Below are 23,805 nucleotides of genomic sequence, written 5' to 3' on the forward strand. Positions count from 1 at the left end.
CAACGGCTTTGACTGGCCTGGTTGGATGATTAAGAGAAAAGTATCCAGTATTTGCTTTACTTTGTTAGGTTGCTTTTACTTTAATGTTTCACCATGAGTTGATGTGTCCATGTTATCAGTAATCATCGCAGGGCAAACATTGCCGAGGGGCATGTTTTCTAGGAAATGTGGTATGAAACAAAGTGAACGTGCACACCCCATCCCGTGGCTCCCGCTGCCGTAGTCCTGGAATGCTCACTTTGGGCGTTACTGCTTTCGATTACGTCCGTTTTCTAACTGCTGCAAAGTGCCGACTGTTGAGTTTCTAGTGCTTGAACTCAAGATACAGGCATGGGAGCCTGAAGTATTGTTTTCCTTTTGAAATGAATAAACATAATCCCTGTACCAAATGTGCATGGTGAGCAGCCCATCAGTGTGGCGGGAGGCATGGGGTGCTGCACTGCAGCAGGCAGGCTGCCTGTACCTGCCCTGGCCGCCTGTACCCACCTGGGCCGCCTGTACCTGCCTGGGCTGCATGTACCTGCCTGGGCTGCATGTACCTGCCTGAGCCACCTGTACCTGCCCAGGCTGCCTGTGCCCACCTGTACCTGACCAGGCTGCCTGTGCCCACCTGCACCTGCCCAGCCTGCCTGTGCCCGCCTGTACCTGCCCAGGCTGCCTGTACCTGCCTGTACCTGCCCAGGCTGCCTGTACCCGCCTGTAGCTGCCCAGGCTACCTGTATCTGCCTGTACCTGCCCAGGCTACCTGTGCCCACCTGCACCTGCCCAGGCTGCCTGTACCTGCCTGTACCTGCCCAGGCTGCCTTTACCCGCCTGCACCTGCCCAGGCTGCCTGTACCTGCCCAGGCTGCCTGTACCTGCCTGTACCTGCCCAGGCTGCCTTTACCCGCCTGCACCTGCCCAGGCTGCCTGTACCCATCCATAGCGCCTGTGCCCGCCCGTACGGGCCGGTGCCCCCTGCCCCTCGCACGGTGCCGCCGCGGGGCTCAGCCTGGCCGGCGGGGAGGCAGGCACCGAGGTGTTCTTCACCGGCGCTGGCGTTACAGGCGCCTGGGCCGTCAAGCGGCGAGCGGGAACCCGCAGCGCCGGGCCCTGGGCAGGCGAGGAGCAAAGGGCGCTGCCGCTCCAGACCAGCTTGTGGCGACCGAAAGGTGCTGGGGCAGGAGGAAGCGTCCGAGGGGCCGCGTTCCCGGGCGCCGGGGGCGTTTTGTAACGTGACGGGGGCGCCGGGGCAGCTTCGGGCGCCTGAGGAGACGCTGGCGGGAGGGCGCGGGGGCCGGGCGGGCCCGGGGAGCCGCCCGGGGCAGGGGCGCTGCCACAGGCGGCGGCGGGGACGGGAGAGGCGGGGGCCCGATCCCGGCGCAGCGCCCGCCCCTAGCTATGCTCCGCTGCTTGCCAGGAAGGGCCGTCCCGTCCCGTCCCGTCCCGTCCCGTCCCGTCCCGCCCCGCCGCGCCGCGCCGGGAAACGAAAGCGAAAGGCGGCGGGGACGGGAGCCGGGCGGCCATGGCGGGGCAGCGGCCGGGCGCCTTCCCGCTGCTGGTGCGCGGCGACTGGGGCGCCGCCGGGCCGCCGCCCGCCCTGAGGAAGAAGCTGCTCTGCTACTTCCAGAGCCAGAAGCGCTCGGGCGGCGGCGAGTGCGAGCTGCGGGCCGGCCCCGGCCCCGGGCACCTCCTCGTCTGCTTCGCCCACCCCGAGGGTGAGCGGCCGGGGCGCGGTGAGGGGGGCGCGGGGCTGCCCCGGGCGGCGGGGCCGGGGCCGGTTCGCGGCTGGGCTCCCCGCCGATGGGGGCGTCTGGGGGACTGTAACTCGCACCTCCTAACTTTCCGCAAGTAAAAAATGTATACTGACTTAATTATTGCCTAGGATGTAGTGTGTGTACTGGCTAGGGTGTAATACACAAATCCGTAGTATATAACACGTCATATACGTAATGTGCAGTATACAATGAATAATATTTATTTGCTTAGCTATATATGCTTAAATTCGGTGCTTAGTGCTAACCTGTAGGTTGCATTTTGAGTAACTCTAGGCTATAAGTTAATAAGTCTGTCCTGCCAGGTATCATATATTAGTTTCGATGCACAGTAGTAGTCTCTGCACTTGCAATAATGAAGCTTATGTTAATATGACTTAATATATATCGTGACTACAGATGCATATTGAGAATATGATATGTGATATGCATGTATTTATATAAACTTGCAGCAAGGTGGAAAGCATTTTGTTGCAGCTATGTTGAATGTGTACATATACATGCTTGTACACGTATGTGCATTAACACACACATGTATACACCTTTTTTTTTTTTTTTTTTCCTGCCTTCATGCTTCCCGGTTGCTGACTCTCCCAGCTAGCGAGTTCTGGGCATATGGCCCCAAGCTGTTTTGACACAGGCTGGAAGACGGTGTGCAGGGTGTGGGACTGGTACTGGGACCCTTGTGCTGCAGCCCCTGCCGGGCACCAGCCAGGAAACATGTGGTAGAGCTTCGCGTCACATCTCTGCTGTTTTTTTGCAGAAATAATATCCTCTGCTGTCCTTCCTTTTCTTTGCAGGAAGAAAGTCTTGTGTGCGCTGTGTCAGCATTATGAGTTTAAAACTCTTTCATTTTGTGGGACAGAATATGCGTCCTAATGTAATGGTGGAGAAGTGCTACATAATTATAGTTGTATTTCTGTTCAGACTCTCACTGTGTTTTTTTTTTAATTATTTTATGTAGTGAAGCAAAGAGTTCTTGAAAGACAGTCTCATGAGCTGTGTGTGGGAGAAAAAAGGAAATTGAAGTTGATTGTCACGGAGCCTGAAACGGCACTAGCTCCTGAAGGGGAGGCAGTAGAAGACAACGTAGTTCCCACAAAGGTGAATAAAAATTGTAATCCTAACCAGAGCTTTGAAGTAGCAGTGAAAGTGTCAAACCAGTCACTGATATTTTGCTTTCATTTTGTTTTAGGCTCTGAATGCTACGAGCAACTCTCAAACAAAAGGTAAAATGTTACCCATCACTCTCAGTGCTGATTATTCATAAACCAAAAATGTTAGTGCTTTTCTCCACACAATAACTCCAGGTCTGTGGGGAGTTGCGTGGAAAGTTTCTGAGTTTGGCAGCCTGATTTGGTTTGGTCACCAAGGGTGGAGTTCACCTTGCCAGACTTAGACCATGCACCTGGATTTAGCTTCTAAAATAGCCTTTTTAATCAGAGAATCATCTCCAGAGAGGGATTTAGTTCCCTTATCCTGCATAACTGCTCTGAAATCTGCATAGAAACACCTAGATTGAAGGTCTGAAGCCCAGGCCTGGCGTCTTTGTGCTCCCTACAGTTAGGAGAGACTGTAAAGGCAAGTGGTACATCTCCCCGGTACCTCAGTGACTTCGGTTGGCAGAATATTGCTGAAAGAGAATCTAAGCTTTATGATTCAGAAAGCAATCTCGAAAAAAACTGCACACCCAAATATACCTGCATCTGGGAAGAGTAAATACTCAGCCCCAAGACAGACCAGTTAATCAGGAGGTCCTTCAGTAATTACCCCCCTAATTTTACTTTTCTGTATGAAGCCTTGTTTGAAGCCATTTTGGATGGGTTTCCTCCTTTCAAAATCAGGTACTTAAAGTTGTCATCTGCTGTTTTCTTAGTTATACTAGAGAGGACCCTGAAAATCTCCAGATGCTGCTTGTAATTGGTTTGTTGGGTCAGCCTAGCTTTTGGTTTTGGTTTTTTTTTTTATGCTTTCTTCATTGGACATAGTGGAGCAGATGATTTCTGTTGGCAATCTAGAAATTAATAACTAGCATCTGTAGAGCTATTGCTTCTGTGATTATTATTATTTTTTTCCTCTTGGGATAATGCTGGTAGGCCTTCGAAGGCAGCTATCTTCTGTAAATGTTATGGCTTTGGTATTGGTTATGGTACCTTGGGAGAGCTTGTAAACCTGGCGAGTGGGCAGAGGCAGCCTGTTTGTGCTGCCACCCGCTCAAGCCTTCCCACCCCGTGTCTCTGTCCTTGGGGCTGCGCCCCACAGCTGGCGGGTTGGGCACTACCCTGGGATTTAGGGATTTTTGGGTGTTCTTGAGCAAAAGCAAGCAGAGACCTTGCCCCTGCTACGCCCATCCCCAGTCAGGTGTACAGCGGCTCCACAGAGCTCCGCTCCCCTCAGTCGCTTGTGTCCTGTGCCACAGCCAGAGGTGGTAGCCTTGGAGGTTTGCACTGAAGGCGGTGAGCACCAGGGTTTCATTCAATGCTCATTTCCCCACCATGGTGCAGGGATGTGCTGGTTTACCAAGTGGAGATGGACTCCTGCTCCTGCTTGTGTTTGTGGGGGCAAGGAGTGGAGAGCTGCCTTTGTTTGTGAGTATGGCCATCTTGAGCACCCTGGGGTGCCCTTCAGCCTGTGCTGGTCCCCCACCATCCTGCAGTGCTCTGTAACTTGTTGGACAGTTGTGTCACCACATACCTGGGTGACACTTTTAGTTTACTCTGGCACGCAGAGGAGCACGTCATTCCCGTTCAGAGGTTCTCTCCTGCCTCCACCCTCATCTGCCCGCAAAACTGGGGACATGCCTTCCACTGGCAGCTGCCAGACTTCTGGAGTACTCGGTGGGCACCCCTGTTATATCTTCTATCTGCAAAATTTTGTTGCATCCCTGCCAGACTTTTATGGACATGTGTCCTTCAGTGCTGTCATGCTGCACTGATGGTGGGGCATGGTGGTCATCGGGAGGCTTTGCATCAAGTTGTGCAGAGCTACTGGTGGTCTATGGTGCCTGTGGATGTCCCGAGCTCTGTTCAGGCTTGGTATGCCTGCACCCATGTTAAGAAACAGATGCAGAGGCTGCAGGGTCTCTCACAACCCTTACCAACACCTGAGCAGCCATGGCCAATTATCTCAATGGATTTTATTTTGTTTTATTTATGTCTCTGACCCAGACATACACCAGTGATCTTGCACTTGTTTACTCATGGCTGGTTTTGTGCCACCAAAGAAGCTGCCTGCAGCCCCGCAGAATATTGCATTTGGGCTGTTTTGGATCACCCTATGTCCCAGGGTACCCTGCAGGTAACCTTTGATTGGTTAGGTGATCTCTTTTCTTGGGAAAGGAAATGAGAGAAAGGGTAAGAAAAATGTGTATTCCAGGAAATGTGTACCAGTGTGTCATATTGTTTTATTTCTCTTTTTATTGAAGATGATGCAGAAGTCTTGCAGAAAGCAGAGAGTTTTGTTCAAAACAGTGAACTCCAGGAGGAAGCTGGCTCTGCAGAGAACATCACAGAAAAGTCTACGGAGACCTCACCTTCAGTGGTGCTTGAAAACATCGAAAGATGCAGTCCAAAATGCTTATGTATGCTGTTGGAGAACATCAGCGGCCTGGCAGTAGATGATGACTTCACTGTGGAAGTGATACCTGAAATAAATGTTGCCGTAGTTACCTTTATAAAAAGTATTGGTAAGACAGGAGGAACATAATCGTTTATTTCCATGTATGTGTATGTGTATGGGTAACAGCTTTCGGAGCTTGATTCCTCTTCCATTAGAGATTCAGACAGTTTTAAAGAAGTGCCTGGGCTGTAGTCTCTCAAGAAAAATCTAAGTCCTATAGATATATACAGCTCTGTGAAAATGCCTGTGATCTAAATATTGCACTGAAAAAAAGAAAGTTGTGGCATCTTCATTGATTGAAATTGGATGAGAATGTTTCATTGTCTTTGTCTTATTTTGGGTTGGAATGATTAATTAGAAGTGCACTGAGTGTGGAGATGAATTCTGTGAATTATTGAAGTGTATGAAGTCTCCATTTGGGAAGACAGCGAAACAGTGAGAAGTGCTTAGTTTTGTTATACAAGAGGTGGATGGAAAGGGAACACAGACATTGTGGTAGTGAATAGCAGAGTAACACGGCTGTGTGCATTTTCCCTCATTTTATTACAATGGAGTTATTTGGAACCAAAGACAGTTTTGCTTCAAATGCAGGGAGAGGTAGACTTGGCTTTTTTCTCTGCCGGAAGTGATAGCCAAGGCTGATAATGACCCAGGAAAACACAGTAAGCTTATACTGCTCTTCTGTTTACAGATACTGAAGAATTTGTCATAAAATGTTCACAAAACAAGAGAGTTAAAGAATTCAAAATCACTGCCAGGCTTCTTGAATTGACCCAGAGCATCAAGGCTGAAAACATACCGGCCAGTGTTTCCACAGACTACCTCACCATTTACTTTGAGAGTGTGCGGAACGGAGGGGGGCCCGTGTCAGACATCCAGCTCTTCCCTGAGGAGAACTTGGCCATCATTACTTTCTGTGATCGCAAAGGTAACGCTGTCCTTCGCCTGACCAAAGTGCTCCCAAGTGGAGGACCTGAAAGAAAATTGCCACAGAATTGGGCACTGGGAGAAGCCTGGCTTGCTGTCACAAAAGCCAGTGTACGCTGTCCCATCCCTGGGAGGTGCTCTGGATTTAGACATACTGCTGTGTGTCTGGGGTTTCAGAAGCTCTCTGGGTTTTTATGTTACTGAAGGTTCATTTTAATACCAGCTTTGTGCATCAGTTGTTTCCAGTGATGTTTTTTCCCCATTTACAGAGCTTCTTAGCTGCAATACAACATTAATTGTACTTACAGGTATAGGAAGTAGGATCTATCAGTGACTTCAGCTTTCACAGTTAGCTTTCAGAAACTGATTAAGGTCAAATATCTTCATTATTAGGTAAGAATAGAGCTAAATAACAATCTTGTTACTGTTCCTTGTGTTGAATCACTGTCCCGTTTTTGTGCCAGTGCAACCTCTGGTAAATATCTCCGTGTTAGGAGGCTTTTGGCTTAGTAAATTCTTTTACTTTTAATTAAAGGTATCTGTCAGATGATTGGTTTTCTTTTGACTCTCAGAATTACTTAAGAATGTTTTTTACATTGATTTAATATGTAAATTGGATCATTGTAATGTGGTTTTAAGACCCTGCCAACATCATAATTCCTTTCCTTTGTCTATTCCCACTGAAATGGAAAAAAAAAAAGTAGTAAAAAGCACTGGCACGAAGGATTTTATTTTAATTTGAGAGTAAGGAGCATTTCATATTAATACATTGATATGGCCCTGCTCTGTGGTGGAGTTTCCTTCGGAAATGAGAGCAAGGTGGAGCTGTACAGGTAAATACAGGCACAAGCATATTTACTGAACTGATTGGACCCACGCCTCTTGCCTTGTCCCCTGCAGAGTGGTTTGGAAATCAGAAAGACACAAAAATAACTCTTTCAAATTAAAAAAATAATTGTTATCGTATTCAATGTAATAGTTATAAGAACAGAGTCATTTGCTTGATTTGAAGTTAATGATGTCTATGTGTTTGTATGTATGTGTGCTAATTTTAGATCTAAACACAGTCTTGGAAAAGCAGCATTTACTGCAAGAGACACCGATTTCTGTGCATCCGTATTATCACTCCCTGGGAACAGCGCTCTATGGAAAAGAAAGACCAACTATCAAGATGCCAGACCCCATTGGGGTGCCAGTAGATCCATATGTATGGCAGTTTCTAGAAAGGCAGGCTCAACTGATCCAAGACATAAACCAGGAAATGGCACTTTGCCATTGTGAGCTAAAATGGCCCCAAGCAGACTGTGCGCACCCAGAAATTATGTTGTGCCCGTCGTCGTCTCTTTCCATGCAGAAAAGGCCAATGATGAAGCTGATCAAGACATGGAAGCAAGATGCTTCTGCTGAGTTCTCACGTATCATGGCACGCTATGTAGCTATAAAATGTAACGTCAATTCAGTGGATTGGGAAGACCTGAAAAACAGATTGGCGAAAGATGTTGCTTTGATCATAACTGATATTTCTGAGGAGATGGTGGTGATTGCAGGCAACAGAGCAGCCGTGGACAGTGCAGAGAAAGAAGTGAGGGAATGCATGGAAAAAGCCATGAAGCAAAGTGAAAGGGAAAAACAAAGCATAGAAATTTCTGTGTCGGTGATCCCAGGGAAGTATGCTGTTCTGTGCAGTGCTGGGCTAGAAGAGAATATTCACAGGGAATATCCATGCTTAAAGATCTTTTATGATGACACAAAAAAAACTGTTCAGTTGTGTGGATTACCTGCAGAAGTATATAAAATCAAAGCTGACTTACTTGAAAATGTATTGAATATGCCATGTACCACAGTTAACATTGATCCCCATGTTTTCTGCTATCTACAGCGTGTAGATAATAAAACAATGTCAGAGACGTTATTCACTAGGGAAAAAATTAATAGTTTTTATGAACTTGAGGATGATACTGTGTTGCTGTTTGGAGATACTTCCAAAGATCTTTCAGAAGCAGAAAAGCAAATAAAGACAGGCTTATGTTCTAAGTGCATCAGTGTGGAGGATGGTAAGGTCATTAAAACGGAGCAGTGGAGGAGTTGTCTTGCCTCCTTGCATGAGAAGTACAGTTCTTCCCAGGTAACTGTAGTCATTGATGAATCTGTCGAAACCAAAAATATAGTGATTATTGCTGGCTTTTCTAATGCCGTAACAGAATTTTATCAGGAACTTAATGATTTTATAGATAGAAACACACACGTGGAAAAAGTAATCCCGGCTAAGTTGGTGGTACTAGTGGAGTTTGTAGAAAAGGAAAAATCCAGTGTTTGTCTTGAATTGAAGAAGAAGGGTGTGACAGTATGTTTTGACACCAAGACACCATGTATTTCCCTGAGCGGACCAAGAGCAGAAGTGCCAAAAGCAGTCACCATGTTTGAAGCAATTCTCTCAGCCCTTTACTCAAAAATTGTGCCAATTGATAAACCAGGAGCCAGAGAGTTCTTCACTGAGAGGAAAGAGTCCTGTGTTTTTGAAGCAAAGCAGAGATTTGGCTGTTTGATTAGGCTAGAAGAACGACAACAACAACAGAAAGGTGAAAAAGTTGGTTATAAAGAGAAAAGAAAGCTCTACTACAAGAAAGTGCTGCCAGGTGGAATTGTAATAGCTGTTTATAAAGCTGACTTGTGCACTTATCCTGTTGATGTTGTGGTAAATGCATCTAATGAGGACTTAAAACACATCGGTGGCCTTGCTGCGGCACTGTTAAAAGCGGCTGGTCCAGAACTGCAACAGGAGTGTGACGAGCTGGTGAAGAAGAACGGGAGTTTGCAGCCTGGGTGTGCGGTTATCACGGGCCCTGGGAAACTCCCCTGCAAGAACATCATTCATGCTGTTGGTCCCAGGTGGAGGAAGGATGAAGCAGAGAAGTGTGTGTTCTTGTTAAGAAAGACAGTGAAGAAAAGTCTGCAACTGGCTGAAACATACAATCATCGCTCCATAGCTCTCCCTGCTATAAGTGGAGGGATTTTTGGCTTCCCACGGGAGCTGTGTACGTATTCGATTGTATCCTCCGTCAAGGAGACCTTGGAAGAATCCATGGGGGACAGCAGCTTGAAGGAGATTCATCTTGTGGATGGTGTGGAAGAAACAGTTAGGGTTCTGAGCGAGACAGTAAAAAAAGTGTTTTCAGCTGAATCAACCTCCCCGATACTGCTGACGCAGCACTTGGAAACCGATGAGCTTAGAGAAAGCCAGAAGGAGGAGAGAAAAGAGGATCTGCAGGTGGATAGAGGTGATCTGCAGATGGTTACAACAAAAGAAGGACTTTGCATCCGAGTAGAGCAGAAAAGCATTCAGGAAGCCATGGTAGGTCTTTGTGTTAAAAAGTTTGCTTTGTCCCTAAATGAGAAATATTAAAATACTTTCTAGAAGTAACTATGTGATATGTAGCTAAGTTGGATATTACAGGAAATCGGCACCTGTCTGGGCCACTGCTGTGAGTCATGCTAACAGGAGAATGTAGCTTTTTTTTTTTTTTTAAGTTCCCTTGGATGGGTTAAAGACACAGTCTGTGAAGAAGTTACTGGGCTCTAGAAAAGTGACCCCATAGAAGGGTACATGCTCAAAGTCTAGACCTGATTTTACTTACTTTTTTCCCTATCTTCTTTTTTCATTCTTTTTGCTAACAGAGTTTAACTTACCTAGACCATCATGGCTCAATTTACACCTCTGACATAGCTTCTTTCCCTTATAGGTTTTTTCTTCTTTTCAGTGATGCAAAGTGCATCTTGATAACCAGCACCTGATTTTTATACTTTGTCATGTTTCAATATTATTTGCTTCAGTTGTCATTTTGATGCCTGTAAAAGCCTGTTCCAATAAAAGAGCAATACTAGATGTAAAAAACCCCTCAATATGAGCCACATTTAAAAAACTTTGTAATTAAAACGTCTCCAGTGGAACAAAGAAAAGACTTCAGGGCTTTGGCTGTTTTACTTCATGAGAGCACAACCACCTCCTTTCATCTCATTTTGGTGCATGAGGTGCTGCTTTTCTGATAAGGCATAGACAATCCCACTTCAGTGAAAAGGAGGAAAGACACATTAAACTTCCTACATTACGTGTACCTTCTACAGTACATACATTTTGCGCCCTGTGGTGATGCTAGAGAAGAAGGAGCAATGCTGCAGCAGTTCTTTACAAGGAGATGTAGGAAGGGCAGGGTCTGGGGAGCGGGGGATAAGGCAGGCTGCAGAGGCTGAGTTTATTTCACCTGCCCAGACATTGGTGTCTGCTCAGGGTGAGGTGAGTCACAGCCTTATTTCCACCACGGGCTTGACAGCTCTGCCTGGGTGGATGGATGACCTGCTTACACACAGATACCTGTGGTCTTGGTACTTAAGTGGGTCTGGTGCTGCCAATTGTAGGTTTCCTACAAGCTCAGGAGTATTCAGCATGCAGAAAGTGTGCTGGAAACCAGGTTATTTCTCCATTGGCATCTTGTTTCTTGTGCTGTGTGTTGCTTTGGTAGTGCTATTAGTCTCTATTCATATTTTTACTTGAAGTCTGGCTACAGATATTTTCATTTCAATTTGTTGCAGACAGACGTTATTGTCAACAGTGTTGGCACAGATCTGAAGTTTGGTGTGGGGCCTCTTTGCAAAGCTATGTTGCAAAAGGCTGGATCAGCACTCCAAGCAGAGTTTGACAAAGCAAAACAAATACAGGTTACTGGTCAAGGGAGCGTGATCTGCACCAGTGGATATGCTCTGGACTGCAGGTTGGTGCTTCATGCCATAGTTCCCCTGTGGGATGCAGGAAAAGGACAGGCCCTGAAGGTACATTTTAATTATTTTTTTTAAAAAATATATTTTGAACACAGATTTATTTGGGATCTTATCCTGAAGTTTCAGGATTTAAAATAGTTTAGATGACTTGACTGCATTTACTTCTGTTGTAGTGACCTTAATGATGCCTTGATGCACTGAGAACTTTTTCTTGTACCAGTGTAGTCTCTATGGAACTAATAATAAATGATGCCTTATCCTTTTTTTTTTTTAAAAAAGGATCTTTGCTGTGTTTTACAGACCCTAGAATGTATAATCAATTCCTGCTTGAAGAAAACTGAAGAACTTGGACTGAAATCGATCACTTTCCCAGCTATTGGAACTGGAGGATTTGGATTTCCTAAAACTGTTGTTTCTAAATTAATGTTTGATGTGGTATTCAAGTTCAGTAGTAGTCATGCTCGGAAGACTCTTCAGGAAGTTCATTTTCTCTTGCATCCAAGAGATACAGATAACGTTCAGGTAGTTCTTCTTAGGACAAAGCCCTGGATGTTACGTACTGTTCTAGTTATGCCTTAGCAATCCATTGTAGTTATATTGCTTAAGGGAGCACTTTCTTACTGCTGTGGGCTGGTGACAGCGGGATGTCTCTCCAGTGTCTCACTCAGCATCTCTGAAATACAAACTCTCAGCAAGCACAAGCTGTAGACAAAATTGGCCTTGCTGCTGGCACTGTGTAACACCTGTAGGTGCTCACACATCTTCTGACAGAGGAGTTCTGGAAATGCAAAGGCAGTATCTATTATCACACTCTCCACACTAAGTCTTCCACTGTTATTAATGATAGCTGAACATGACTGTAAAATGTGTCAGATAGCTCAGCTACATAGCTGTTAATGTTAATTACAGAAATATTCAGTATATAAACTCTGAAATACTATCTATGATACCTTTTTTCTCTTCTTAGGCTTTCACCATTGAACTAGAACATAGGATAGCTGGAGGTTGCAGTGCTGCAGCACCACGGTCAAGTAAGTTGTGTAGGGGCAGGAGGTGGGACACTGAGGAGAATGTAAATACTGTAAAATGGTTTTATACCCAGCAGGAAACAGATGCAGTGTTATCAAGACACAGAACATTCTTTTTCCTCCCAATGGACTGGCATTCTTAAACTCCATTTGTAAAAATCTTAGAGGAGTCTCTTTTGTTGAGGGCATGCTCATCTCTTGGTGAGGCCACTCTTACCACATGGAAGAGGAGGGTATCCTAGTAGGAGAACCATTAGTTTGTCCTACTCAAAGGGTCGAAGAACTTTGTATCACTTTGCCAGACAAGCCATAAATAACATGTATTTCTGTACTTTTACTCTCCTGTATGGATATACAGAATGGGTAATTTCCTTTCCATTTATTAATTGACAGTTTTGTGACACAATAGCAAAAACATATGTGAACTGCATCAACAGCAGAGCCTTATTCATAAGAATATATAGCACTTTCTTCTCAGTTGCTGTGAGTGTCGGTAAAATTAAGTTAAAAGTGTGCAGATAGAATATGAATTAGATAAGTTTAGACTAGAAGTAAGGAATAGTTTTATATATGTGAGGGTAAAGATGAAATAACTTACAGAAGTGTTGTGGTGGGATCTCCGTTACTGGCAATGCTTAACCTGGATAGGATACTCTATTTCTTGTAAGAGTTAATTCAGGAAACTGTTACAGAGCTGGTCAGAACAGATAACCCCAAGAGTCCTTTCTGAATTTATATTGTGTGAATTTACAGGAATAGAAATGGTTTCACTTTCATAGTACTTAAACAGGAAGAACACTATGCCTTCCTGCTTTCAGAAATGGAAGGTAGAGAAAGGCAGAAACGCTCCAGGTCCATCGAACTGATGTAGAGCATATTCCTTGAAAGGATATTTTGAAGTTGCCATCATTGGAAGACAGCAATACCCTGAAGTAAAGAAGTGGTGTTTTAAGGTATCTTGCTTTCCCTTGCAGGTTTCATTAGGCCTGTTTCAACTGAAGGATTGGGAGTTCATGAAATGCAGATTGGTTCCATTATGCTCCAAGTAATTAGTGGAGATATTACCAAGGAGGATACAGAGGTTATTGTAAATATATCCAATCCAACATTTAATGCCACATCAGGTATTGTATTGAATATGTAGTTCTTTAGTGATAAATTTAGGCTAATTTTTAGAAAGGTGTAAGGGAAAGAACTGTCCATATATAAAACTTTCATGAAGTATTTTTCAGATGAAAGAGTCAAGAAGCAGATCTTAAACAGGTTTTTACGTGTCCTGATAATCCCATTTAGTTTCCAAACTACTCAAACAGAAGGCATCTGACGAGATTTTTCTTGTTTTAAAAAAGAAATGCTTAAACAAAGGGGAATTTTTAAGTCAAATACAATTCTGAAAAATTGCTCTTGTCCTGGTATGTTTCACTGTAAGCCAAAGCCCTAGTTAAGTAAATTGACCCGTAAGAAGCAGAGGATTCTTTGGTGACGTTGTGAACTGCAAATATGAAAGACACCAAATGATATAATTCAAAGCAACTGGAGAGTTTGGTGAGGGCCATACTACTGGCTGGTGAAATGATAAAATAGGAGTTTTTCTTAATGATTTCTAATCATAACGAAGGCAGTGTTCTCTCTGTACCCAATGCAGTCTGTCATGGTGGGTACTTAGGGGAACTGGCAAGGTATTGCACTTTGTGGGATCTTGCCATATGAGAATTTGGAGTATTTGTAGAGTACAGAAGCTGGGTAGAGTTTGAGGAGAAATAGCTAAGTTGACTTAATGAATGTGAATGCTTTTCTTTTCTAATTTAAGGGGTCTTCAAAGCAATTATGGATGCTGCTGGGTCCCAGGTAGAAGGAGAATGTACTAAATATGGTATGTTAAAGTGTACTATTGTGTTTCTTTTTTTTTTCTCTCTGAAAACTTAAAAGTTGTTTTACAATTCTCTATTCTGATGGTATAATACATATTTTATCTGAAAAAGTTGTTTTAAGATTCTCTTCTCTGATGGTATAATATATATTTTATCTGAAAAAACAGCTTGCTTTCTTGGGAATTTTGAAAAGTCCTGTTGTTGTTTTGACACCTACTTCAAGAATTTTTATTTTCATAACTGAACAGAAGATGGATACAGTTTTATGATGCTAGTAAGTGCTGGGAAATTATTGTAATTTAAGTTCTTTATCCCTGAAATTACTTAAGCATGTTCCTGATGTAAGAACAGAAACAGTCCCATAGACTTGAGCATAATTTTTAAGCTCATCTATTGTCAGCTACAGGAGAGCTGAGTTTTGAAACTGTACAAAGTGGTGGAAGACTGTCTTTTGGTGTAAGTGCACGCAGAACTGGCTTTTAAAAGCTAATAGCAAATCTGGGCTTATATTCACAAATACGTCATTATTTTTTATTGGAATAATGTAACTCTGCTTATCACCTTGATCATGAGTTCTTTTGTAGTCTGCATTCTGCCAGACCAGTAGAGCAGTAAAACACCAACTCACTGTCGTTGGCCTCTATGAGCACCGAAGGGAACATGTCCTGCTTGCATAAACAAAATGTTCCTGCTCTGAGTCTACAAGTTAACTTTCAGCATGGAGTTTCTTGGATATTCTTCCCAGCCTTTGGCTCTGCAGGCTCTCCCCATTTATCAGCCTGATCCGAGTGCATCTAACAGAGCATCTTACTATCAATTGTTACCTTTATGACCAGTGAAGTGGTATGTAACTCTGTGCTCATCAGTCCATTCATCCTCACAACGTGACTCCATTTTAAGGTGTTTGTAATCAAACACAAGTGCTCTGAAAAACACGAATGTCTCTTTAAAGTTTCCATACCACAGTTCTTAAACTGGTTGGTTATTATCTTAATGCTATTATTTTAACCATTCAGCTCTTCTGCAGAATAAGAGTTTGAGCTTTCAAGGAGTAAGTGGCATAAGAAAGGATTTCTCATATAAATGAATTGTGCACATTCTGCTGGCATGCTTGTAAATAGAAGTGAACTGTGTTTTAAATTCAATGTAAGTTTTTAAGTTGTACTTACTAGGAAACTACTTTGTAGCAAAGATCTCAGGGAAATCAGAAAACACACCATTACTTGAATTACTCTCTCAAAGAAATTCTACAATCAGAATATTTACAGAGAGAACCAGAATCAACTAAAACCAGGATAATATAGCTCATGGTGGATTTCTTTCCACTTTTTCCACTTCTTTTCTAGCATCAATACAACCAGCTGTCTTATTTGAAAAGATAGCTGCTTTGAAAATGTTATGTCTCCATCTTCTCTCTTCCAGCTGGTCAGTCTCAAAATGGCTTTATTACTACACAAGGTGGAAATCTGTTGTGCAGTAAAATCATCCACTTGATTCACAATAACAACGTGAAGAGTCAGGTCTCCAAAGTGCTTAACGAGTGTGAGCTAAGGATGTACAAATCTGTCGCCTTCCCAGCAATTGGAACAGGTTTGGATTTTCTTGGGAAAGTGAAGAGGGCTGTGATGGGGGATAGTTCAGAAACTGGGACTGAGTTAATAACTTTGATATGGATAACAGTAGGCTTGTACAAGAAACCCTGTAAACTGTGATTTGTGAAAGTTCATTTTAGTCAGTTCAAACACCACTTGCGCACTTCAAAAATGCTGTTTTTTTGAAGTATAAATATTACAGTCAATATTGATCGAGCATGAACACCTAAAGAAAAACTACTGCTCCATAAAAGACATTCTGCCCCAAACCAGACTGTGTATCTCAGCTGGCCACCCTGCACCTTTCTTAAAACTTCCCATAGACTTTGCTTCGGGATTTTCACCATGCAGAAGGTCTGGAGTTGGGGTTTGTAGGCAAAGAAAGATGGAGTTGTCCCGAGACCAAAACCTTGCCTGGCTGACTACAGAAATTGTGGGCTGGGTACCAAATACCTGCAGTTTACACTGTGTTTAGGTCTTGTTTCAGCCTGTCTGCTCCAGCAAAGGGCTTGAGACAGGCTGGCTTGCTTATTTGGCTTAAACTTCTGGTTAGCTTGGGGAGTGGGGCTTGAAGCAAGCATGGTATCTTCATCAGACCAAGGCTCCCCTTGACTGGAAAAAGAAATTGTGAGCTGGTCCTTGCTCAGCGTGCCAGGTCAGTGTTTGGACACTACAGTGATAGTTATGTCAGGTCACCTGGACAGCCAACATCTGCGTGCTGGTGTCACGATGGCTGTCCAAGGGATGTCATAGCTGAAACTGGCAGGAGTCCCATCAGCGTTTCAGGATAAGCTTTAGGTTGCCCTTCAGGCTTGTTGTAGGGGAACAAAAGCAGTTGTTTTGATTGAGTTTGGTGTTCCTGTTTGTTGTGGTTTAACCCCAGCTGGCAACTAAGTACCACGCAGCTGCTCATTCACTCCATCCCCCACCCCACTTGGATGGGGAGGAGAAACAGAAAACGGTAAAACCCATGGGCTGAGATAAGGACAGTTTAATAATTGAAATTAAGTAAAAAATTACAATAATAATTGTAAAGAAAAGGGAGATAAAAAAGGAGAGAGAGAAATAAAATGCAAGAAAAACAGGTGATGCACAATACAGTTCTCACCACCTGCTGACCAATGCCCAGCCAGTCTCGGAGCAGTGACCAGCAGCCCCTGGCCAGTTCCCCCCAGTGTACATACTGGGCATGATGTTCTGTGGTATGGAATATCCCTCTGGCTAGTTTGGGTCACCTGTCCTGGCTCTGCTCCCTTCTGGCTTCTTGTGCACCTCCTTGCTGGCAAAGCATGGGAAGCTGAAAAGTCTTTGGCTTGTTGCTAAGTAGTGCTTACCCCAGCTAAAACATCAGTGTGTTATCAACATTATTTTCGTACTAAATCCAAAACACTGCACTGTACTAGATACTGTGAAGAAAACTATCCCAGCCAAAACCAGGACACTGTGTTGAAATACACTGCAGGCTTGTGCCAAAATCCTCTGCTGATTTAGGTTTGGTTTTACCTTGGTACCCAGTTTAAAGATGGAGATAAGGGTTAGCGATGTGTGGGTTTGAAAATATCGGGAGGGATGCTATGGCTGAAGTGCTTGTTAAGCCCTCAGTGTAAACGGGGGGTGAATCTCAGAAGGGCTTCCTGGGTCTGCGTAGGGTGTCAGTTCCTGAAGCTCACGAGCTTAGGTGTAAAGCTGAGGTTAAGCCTGGGGCTTTGGCTAGAAAGCATCACGGGGGAGGAGAGGGGGGCACCAGCGTGTATGGACTGGGGATGTGGTCTCTGTTTTCTGGATGCTGCCTTGATTTAAGTACTGTTCACTGATCTTTTTATTTTTGTCTAGGTCAAGCAGGACAGAGTCCAGCAAAGGTAGCTGATGACATGTTGGATGCTATAGTGGAATTTGCAAGCAAAAGATCAGTACGGCATTTGAAAAAGATTAAAATCGTAATCTTCCAGACAAATATGCTTGGAGACTTTTACAAAAGCATGAAGAAAAGAGAAGATTCAGGTTCATGCACAACAGATTCATGGATGTCTCTGTTTAAATGTAAGTAGGTGGATTTTCCATGTGTGTGGGCACATAAAATTAAAGATCTTAAATAAAAAGGCTAATCATTAACATATATTTCTTCACAGCATTTTTTGGGGGCAAAAAACAACTCACTGAGAAGAAAAAGCCTGTAGTTTTGGAGAAGAAAGTTGATGTAGCCACATTTCAAATTTGTGGAGAAAGCCAAAAAAATGTGGATGCAACTGAGTCCTGGATAGAGAATTTAATTTTAAAGGAACAGTTAGAAAACACTATTTCAGATGAGCTAATCGAAAATTTGGATGAGAAGCAAATTGCCACTTTGGCAGATCTCCAGAGAAGAAAGCATGTTACCATTCAGCTTGAAAATAAACTTTCCCCACCCCGCATTAAAATTTCTGGTATTAGCAGGGATGTCTGTTTTGTTTTTGTGGAAGTTCAAAAAATGATCCAAAAAATTAAGGATACTGAAGAAGAACGATCCAAGGCAGAACTTGTTTGTAACCTGGTAGAATGGAGGTATTCAGGAAGCTCTGACAGCTTTGTTGCTTTTGATAAACTGACAAATATGCAGCTGGAGGATGCCAAAATAGCTAAAAAACGACATCTTACTGTCAAAATTAACAAGAGGAACTACAAAGTGGATCTGAATACTCTAAAGGCTACAGATGAGCAAGGAAGAACTATAAACATACAACGTGTGCCCAAGAATGAAGGTAAATTACAGCTTTGTTAATTAAAAAAACCTTTACTAGTGGTTATTGAATGATAATTCTGATAAATGCAAACTCAGGGATTCCAAAGAAGTAAGCTATTCCATAGCTTTTTTTTCCATTTTCTTTTTTTTTTTTTCTTCTCCTTCTCCCCCTCCTCCCACAGGCATGCCATAGCCAGCAGTTCTAGTTTCATAATTAGTGGTAGGTATGACTGAAATCAGATCGTCTGTTTCATATACAAGTATTCTCCATACATATGTGACTAGTGAGCATAGATTTCATGCTTAAGTCTGACAAAGGAAGAGGTGTATGAAGACTGCATAAAATTCTTCTGTGGTTTTCAAACTTGTTTTCATTAGATATTGTTATGGGGATAATTAAAGAAGATGTAAAGTCTTAACAGTGCATTACAGAGGCAGTGATGTATTGGGGGGAGAGAGAGAGTATTCTTGGAATAAAGTATTGCATAAGGTACTGTCCTCTCAGCCTTCTATATGCAGTTGGTTTGTAAGACATGCCTACAAACCAGAGCCAGATATCTGTGATAATAATGCAATCTTTGTTTTGCAGATAAGCAGTCAATAGAGCTCCCTGCGCAGTGGGAAGACATGCAAAGGGAACGGGTCAAACTGGTGAATCTCAGTCCATCACATCAGGAATATCTGAAAGTTCAGAACAAATTTAAGAAAACCTGTCCCAGCTTTGTCATAGAGAAGGTGAAATCCTGGGGGCGGTGCAGAGGGGAAGTGAATTCTTGGGCTGAGAACATCAATATACTTTCTAAATATTTGTAAGGTGTCTGCAGCGCAATACACCTTTCATATCTTAGTCTCCCCAGCACTGTACAGAGTGGATATAAATCAAATCAGATTTCTTAGGAGTTGCCCTGCCATTTCTGCCTTCTAATAATGCAAAACCAGTGACCATCAGTCTTCAGGCTGACTGTGTTCAGCTAATGTGGTACTCGCTAGTTAATATGTTATTTCCAATTAGGGAATTCTTTATTGCAATGGAAGCAAGAGCAGATGCATTCAACATACAAAGGAAAATGCAAAGTCCTTGCAGACTGGTCATAAAGCTCTTTACTATTTTATTACTTCTTCCTTGTCAGTCCCAGAGCCTTTCAGGCTAGACTGTTGGTTTTGACCAAAGTGTCAAGATTTGTGATCTAGTGCTCTTGTTTACTGAAAAGTCTACAACACAGTGCACAGTTTTAATTGCAAGGGAGAAGATAGAATTATTTAGAATCAGAAGGAGCAATAAATAGGAGAAAATACAATGAAATTAAGAATAAGTGTTTTAAAAATCTTCCATCATGAGATTCAATCAGCATGGTCTGACACAAATAGAAAAAAATATTAGTGTACAATAGAAAAAATCAGGTAATGACATGAAGTCTTTTCCATTGAAAATGGAAAGCTGCTACACCAATGCCTTTAAGATGATACTTTGATGCAGACACACTGTTTCCCCCCGAGCTATATTCATGTTGTTGGCATAGGGAGCTAGCAACATCTATCCTCCCACCAATTTATTTTTATATAGGAGTTTCTTATGGGTTGCTAAGCTACACAGTAAAGGAAGTAATTTTGACTTCCAAGCTGAGCTCTAGAAGAGAAACTTAAATTCAACGTAATGCTACTGCTACATTACATTGCAGTAATGTTTCCCACTCTTTAGTGGGAAAATCACCAGTAAAAATGATTAGGATATACAGAAGGCGTCTTACCTCTTTGCCTCTAACAGTGGTACAACAGACTATTCCTAAAAATGATAATGCATAGCTATTGTGATTGCCTGTGTACCTGGTGTATACTAGGCAAGACAAATGTATGCCAAAAAAATCCCAAGCTTGAAAACCTCTTGTAAACTACCTTGGTTTCTGATTTTTCAGGAGGCTCACATATTCAGTTCCCCAACCCAACCCACACACTAACAGGGTATAGTGAAAATTACCATCATTCTTTCAGTTTGGTTTGGTTTTAATGCTTTCCTGCCATGATAAATGTGGTCCCTACCAGTGTAAATGTAGCTCTGTTTTGTAACTTTGCAGATTGAAAGAATACAAAATCCCTTCCTCTGGCAGACATACCAAATAAAAAAAATATCTCTCTGCACAAAGAACAACAATGAAGATAATGAGAAGTTGCTATTTCATGGGACAGCTGCATCCTCACTGAGCACTATCAACTACAGTGGGTTTGATCGAGGATTTGCTGGAAGGAATGGTGAGTCATTATCCAGATCAGTTTATTTCCTATATGTGTATGAGGTGCTAAGGAATGTCAGCGTTACAGTGTTGTCAGCACAACATGAAGACTGAATAAAGCTGGAGAACAAAATAATAACTTCAGAGCGTAATCTATATGGACAGAGGAATTAACCTGTTCGGTTAATCCCTTGTTGATGAATGCCTCCATCTAGAGGGTATCAGAAAAAGCTCACCTGCCCTGAAATCAAGCCTGGGCAGCTTTTGAGAAATGGTTTGTATGATCTGCCTACAGAAAGGAACAAGGACCACTGTTCAACATCCTCAGCTGAGATACCAACCACTAGCTGCTGGTATCTCCTCTCTTCTTGGACAAAGGCAGGTAGCAAAGTAGAGATGCAGATACTTCTGTTGCTTGTGCTATCCTTATCTTTGGAGGCAATCAGAAGAACCCACTCCCCTACTGTTTTTATGCAAATGAAATCAATTTGAATTCATTAATTTAATTCTTCCCCTTTAATAGTTGTTGGGGACAACTATTAAATATTTAGCAGAAATACTTTCCGCATTAGTTCAAAGATTGTTTTGTTGTGTGCCTCTAGTACAGTCATGTTATGTTTATTATTTGGTAGCATTCAGAGATGAAGGACAGGATGCAAGAAGTGGAACTTGGGCTGAATTGAGGTGCCAGTCCTCTTAGAGGTCCTGCAACCTTACTTCAAAATCCTTACTTTCTGTTCTTAATGCTTTCTTCCTTAAGATGCAATTGTACCTGCCTAGGGCTGACTTGATCTTGAGAGAGCTGGACAGCTTAAATCAGATCAAGTTGACACTTCAGGGTGGTCTGGATCCACACGCAGACATTTCTCTGCATCCTCTAGATGTACTTATGCTGATATTTCCTTGAGAAAATGAAGCCCAGCATACACAAAACACATGTGAGGCTGTGCACAGCTAGAAATGGCAGCCACTGTTTCTTTTTAAGACATGACCAGAGGAGATGTAGTTTCACTTACCTGCTCTTTGGTAGTGCTAGGAGGTTGAATTTACTTGGGAAACAAGAGCCCTCGATCCCCATGTCCTCTCCCTATGAGTATTGACATCCATCTCTCCATCTCAGCCACGATTTACAATACGAAAGGTATGCTTCCCTTCTGTCAGGCTGGGTAGCCATGCAAAAATATCCAAAGATCAGAGCAGCCAGATAGGAAGGACCTGCCTGCCTTGAACAGCTTTCTACCAATGTCAGGAAGAAAGAAATCTGTCTCAAAGAAATGTGATTTCATCTAACATGCTGTGAAGTATAACTAGAATACTGTAATTATATGGTCATTTTAAGTGGAAAGGGCTCTGAAGATTTGCAGTTTGATGGATTGCAGGGTAAACAACAAGACTAAACAGAGACAAACCCTTTTCCCCATAGGAAAAGGCAGTCAAAATCTGGGTGTTGATACTTACCCAACATCTATGCAGATTCATATTTGATTCTGATACAACAGATTAGTACTAAAATTTGCTGTTTAAACTTTAACCAAATTTATAATGTCTGCAGAGTTTTAAAAAAAAAGGGGGGGGAGCTTTAGAGATTTTTATTGAACTAAGAACACTAACTATATTTGAAAATGTTATCTTTCCAAACAGCTGCCATCATTGGAAATGGAACCTACTTTGCTGTTGATGCAAGCTATTCTGCTCAGGATACCTATTCCCGACCAGATATGAATGGCAGAAAATACATGTACTTGGCTCGGGTCCTCACAGGGCAGTACTGTGTTGGGAGCAGCGGACTAATCACACCACCACCAAAACACTCAGCAGATCCTACTGACCTGTATGACAGCGTGGTTGACAATGTGAATAATCCAACAATGTTTGTCATATTTAGTGACATTCAGGCATATCCTGAATACCTTATTACTTTCAGAAAATAGACTGGAAAAATTTAGCGCCTTTTACATGTGGGAATTAACAGGGTAATTCTCAATGCTTGTTTACATCTAGGTTTCTTAAACTAAGTGCTTATCTGTGCGTTTAAATATGTCTTCAAACTATCAACGCAATGGGGCCAAGATAAATAAGTATTTTAGAACATGCTATTTCAAAACTCGATTTCAAATTCAGTTATGCAGAGGTGTAGGCAAGAACTGTGAGAACAGCCCTGACCTCCTCCTGTGCAAGCCAGAAGGGACTGGTAGGAGAGGGAGCTGCTCTGCCTTACTTTTAGCCTGAAGTAAGAGGTTCAGATAGGTCAGCACACCTCTGCAGGTTCCTACTGCCGGTACTCACCATGAAGCACCAAATCCTACCCGTGAGGATTTATTTTAAATGCTCCATGTTGGGAGAATAACCTTGCTCACCAGCAGAGTTTTCAATCCTCCTCAGGCATCCGCTCACCTTTGTTGGTGCTAAGAGTCCTGAAGAAAAAAAATCCAATATTGAACAAATTTCATTATTCCCTAGGTATAATTTCCTATATTCATACCTGTTTCTTAGGGTCATTCTCCACGGTCCCCCACATTATGTACGTCCAACTTCCACACACAGTGTCATTGCTTCTGGAATTTTCAAGACAGTAAAGAGGGACTTTTAGTTTCTTTTGGTCAGTACCGAAACATGAACCCTACTGTAGAATTACTAATTTGCAGAGAGTCATTGACAGGGGCATAACTCAGTTACCGCACTTAAACCATTTGAAAATTTTACAAGTTCTGTAAAGCAAGTAAATAATGACATTTGTACATCTTACTTAAACTGTACACTTTAAGTGATAATCTTACAACTGCCAATCAAAAGCCATGTATACCTGTTTAATAAAAGTAGCTTTAAACAGTTACATTGTATTATCGAGTTGGTTATACAAAGGAACACACTGCAAGTGGAAGTGTTGCTTTACGGTTTAATATCTTTGTTACAATGATGCTATAAATAGTGAGAAGTTGAAAAGTCATATAGGTCAAAATTGTTTTCTTATATTGTCTGGATGACAGATTTGTGCACACAGACTCCAGGAGAAGTTACTCTGCCTTAGTCCAAAGGAGACCTGTGCTGCAAATAGCTGCCAGGATGGTTTAAATACCTGCCACAATGATCTCATTGCCTACAAAGGGGAAAAGTGCTTGTAGTGTCTGTAGGTGGCAGGTGGCAATATAAAACGTTTCTGCTCTTCACAGCAGATGCCTGTGCAACACTTCAGATGAATGTCCTGCGTGAATTCTCACTTACAGCAAGACAGAGTTTAACCCACTCCTGCTTTAATAGATTTTGTTCCCTGTGAAAAGGTGAGGATGCTTTTCTC

At 42.8% G+C, this 23,805-nt stretch overlaps 1 protein-coding gene across 3 annotated transcripts; it reads left to right on the forward strand.

The window, feature by feature from the left end:
* Positions 1-1,475: 1,475 nt before the first annotated feature.
* LOC119152604 (protein mono-ADP-ribosyltransferase PARP14-like) lies at positions 1,476-23,343 on the forward strand. 3 transcript variants are annotated; one of them, XM_037398121.1, is made up of 17 exons: positions 1,476-1,697; positions 2,719-2,858; positions 2,950-2,983; positions 5,179-5,439; positions 6,064-6,300; positions 7,355-9,651; positions 10,887-11,123; positions 11,352-11,594; positions 12,040-12,103; positions 13,075-13,224; positions 13,911-13,973; positions 15,394-15,561; positions 17,397-17,603; positions 17,693-18,301; positions 18,872-19,017; positions 20,355-20,529; positions 22,152-23,343. In XM_037398121.1, the coding sequence occupies exons 1-17, from the start codon at positions 1,505-1,507 to the stop codon at positions 22,439-22,441; spliced, it is 5,514 nt and encodes a 1,837-aa protein (XP_037254018.1). In that variant the 5' UTR covers positions 1,476-1,504; the 3' UTR covers positions 22,442-23,343. The 3 variants fall into 3 exon arrangements, with proteins under 3 accessions (XP_037254018.1, XP_037254019.1, XP_037254021.1); XM_037398122.1 differs by having other exon boundaries at positions 1,477-1,697; positions 11,373-11,594; XM_037398124.1 differs by lacking the exon at positions 1,476-1,697 and adding an exon at positions 4,922-5,051 and having other exon boundaries at positions 2,759-2,858.
* The last annotated feature ends 462 nt before the right edge of the window (positions 23,344-23,805 follow it).

This window comes from Falco rusticolus, chromosome 8, assembly GCF_015220075.1.
Source record: "Falco rusticolus isolate bFalRus1 chromosome 8, bFalRus1.pri, whole genome shotgun sequence".
Taxonomy (NCBI): domain Eukaryota; kingdom Metazoa; phylum Chordata; class Aves; order Falconiformes; family Falconidae; genus Falco; species Falco rusticolus.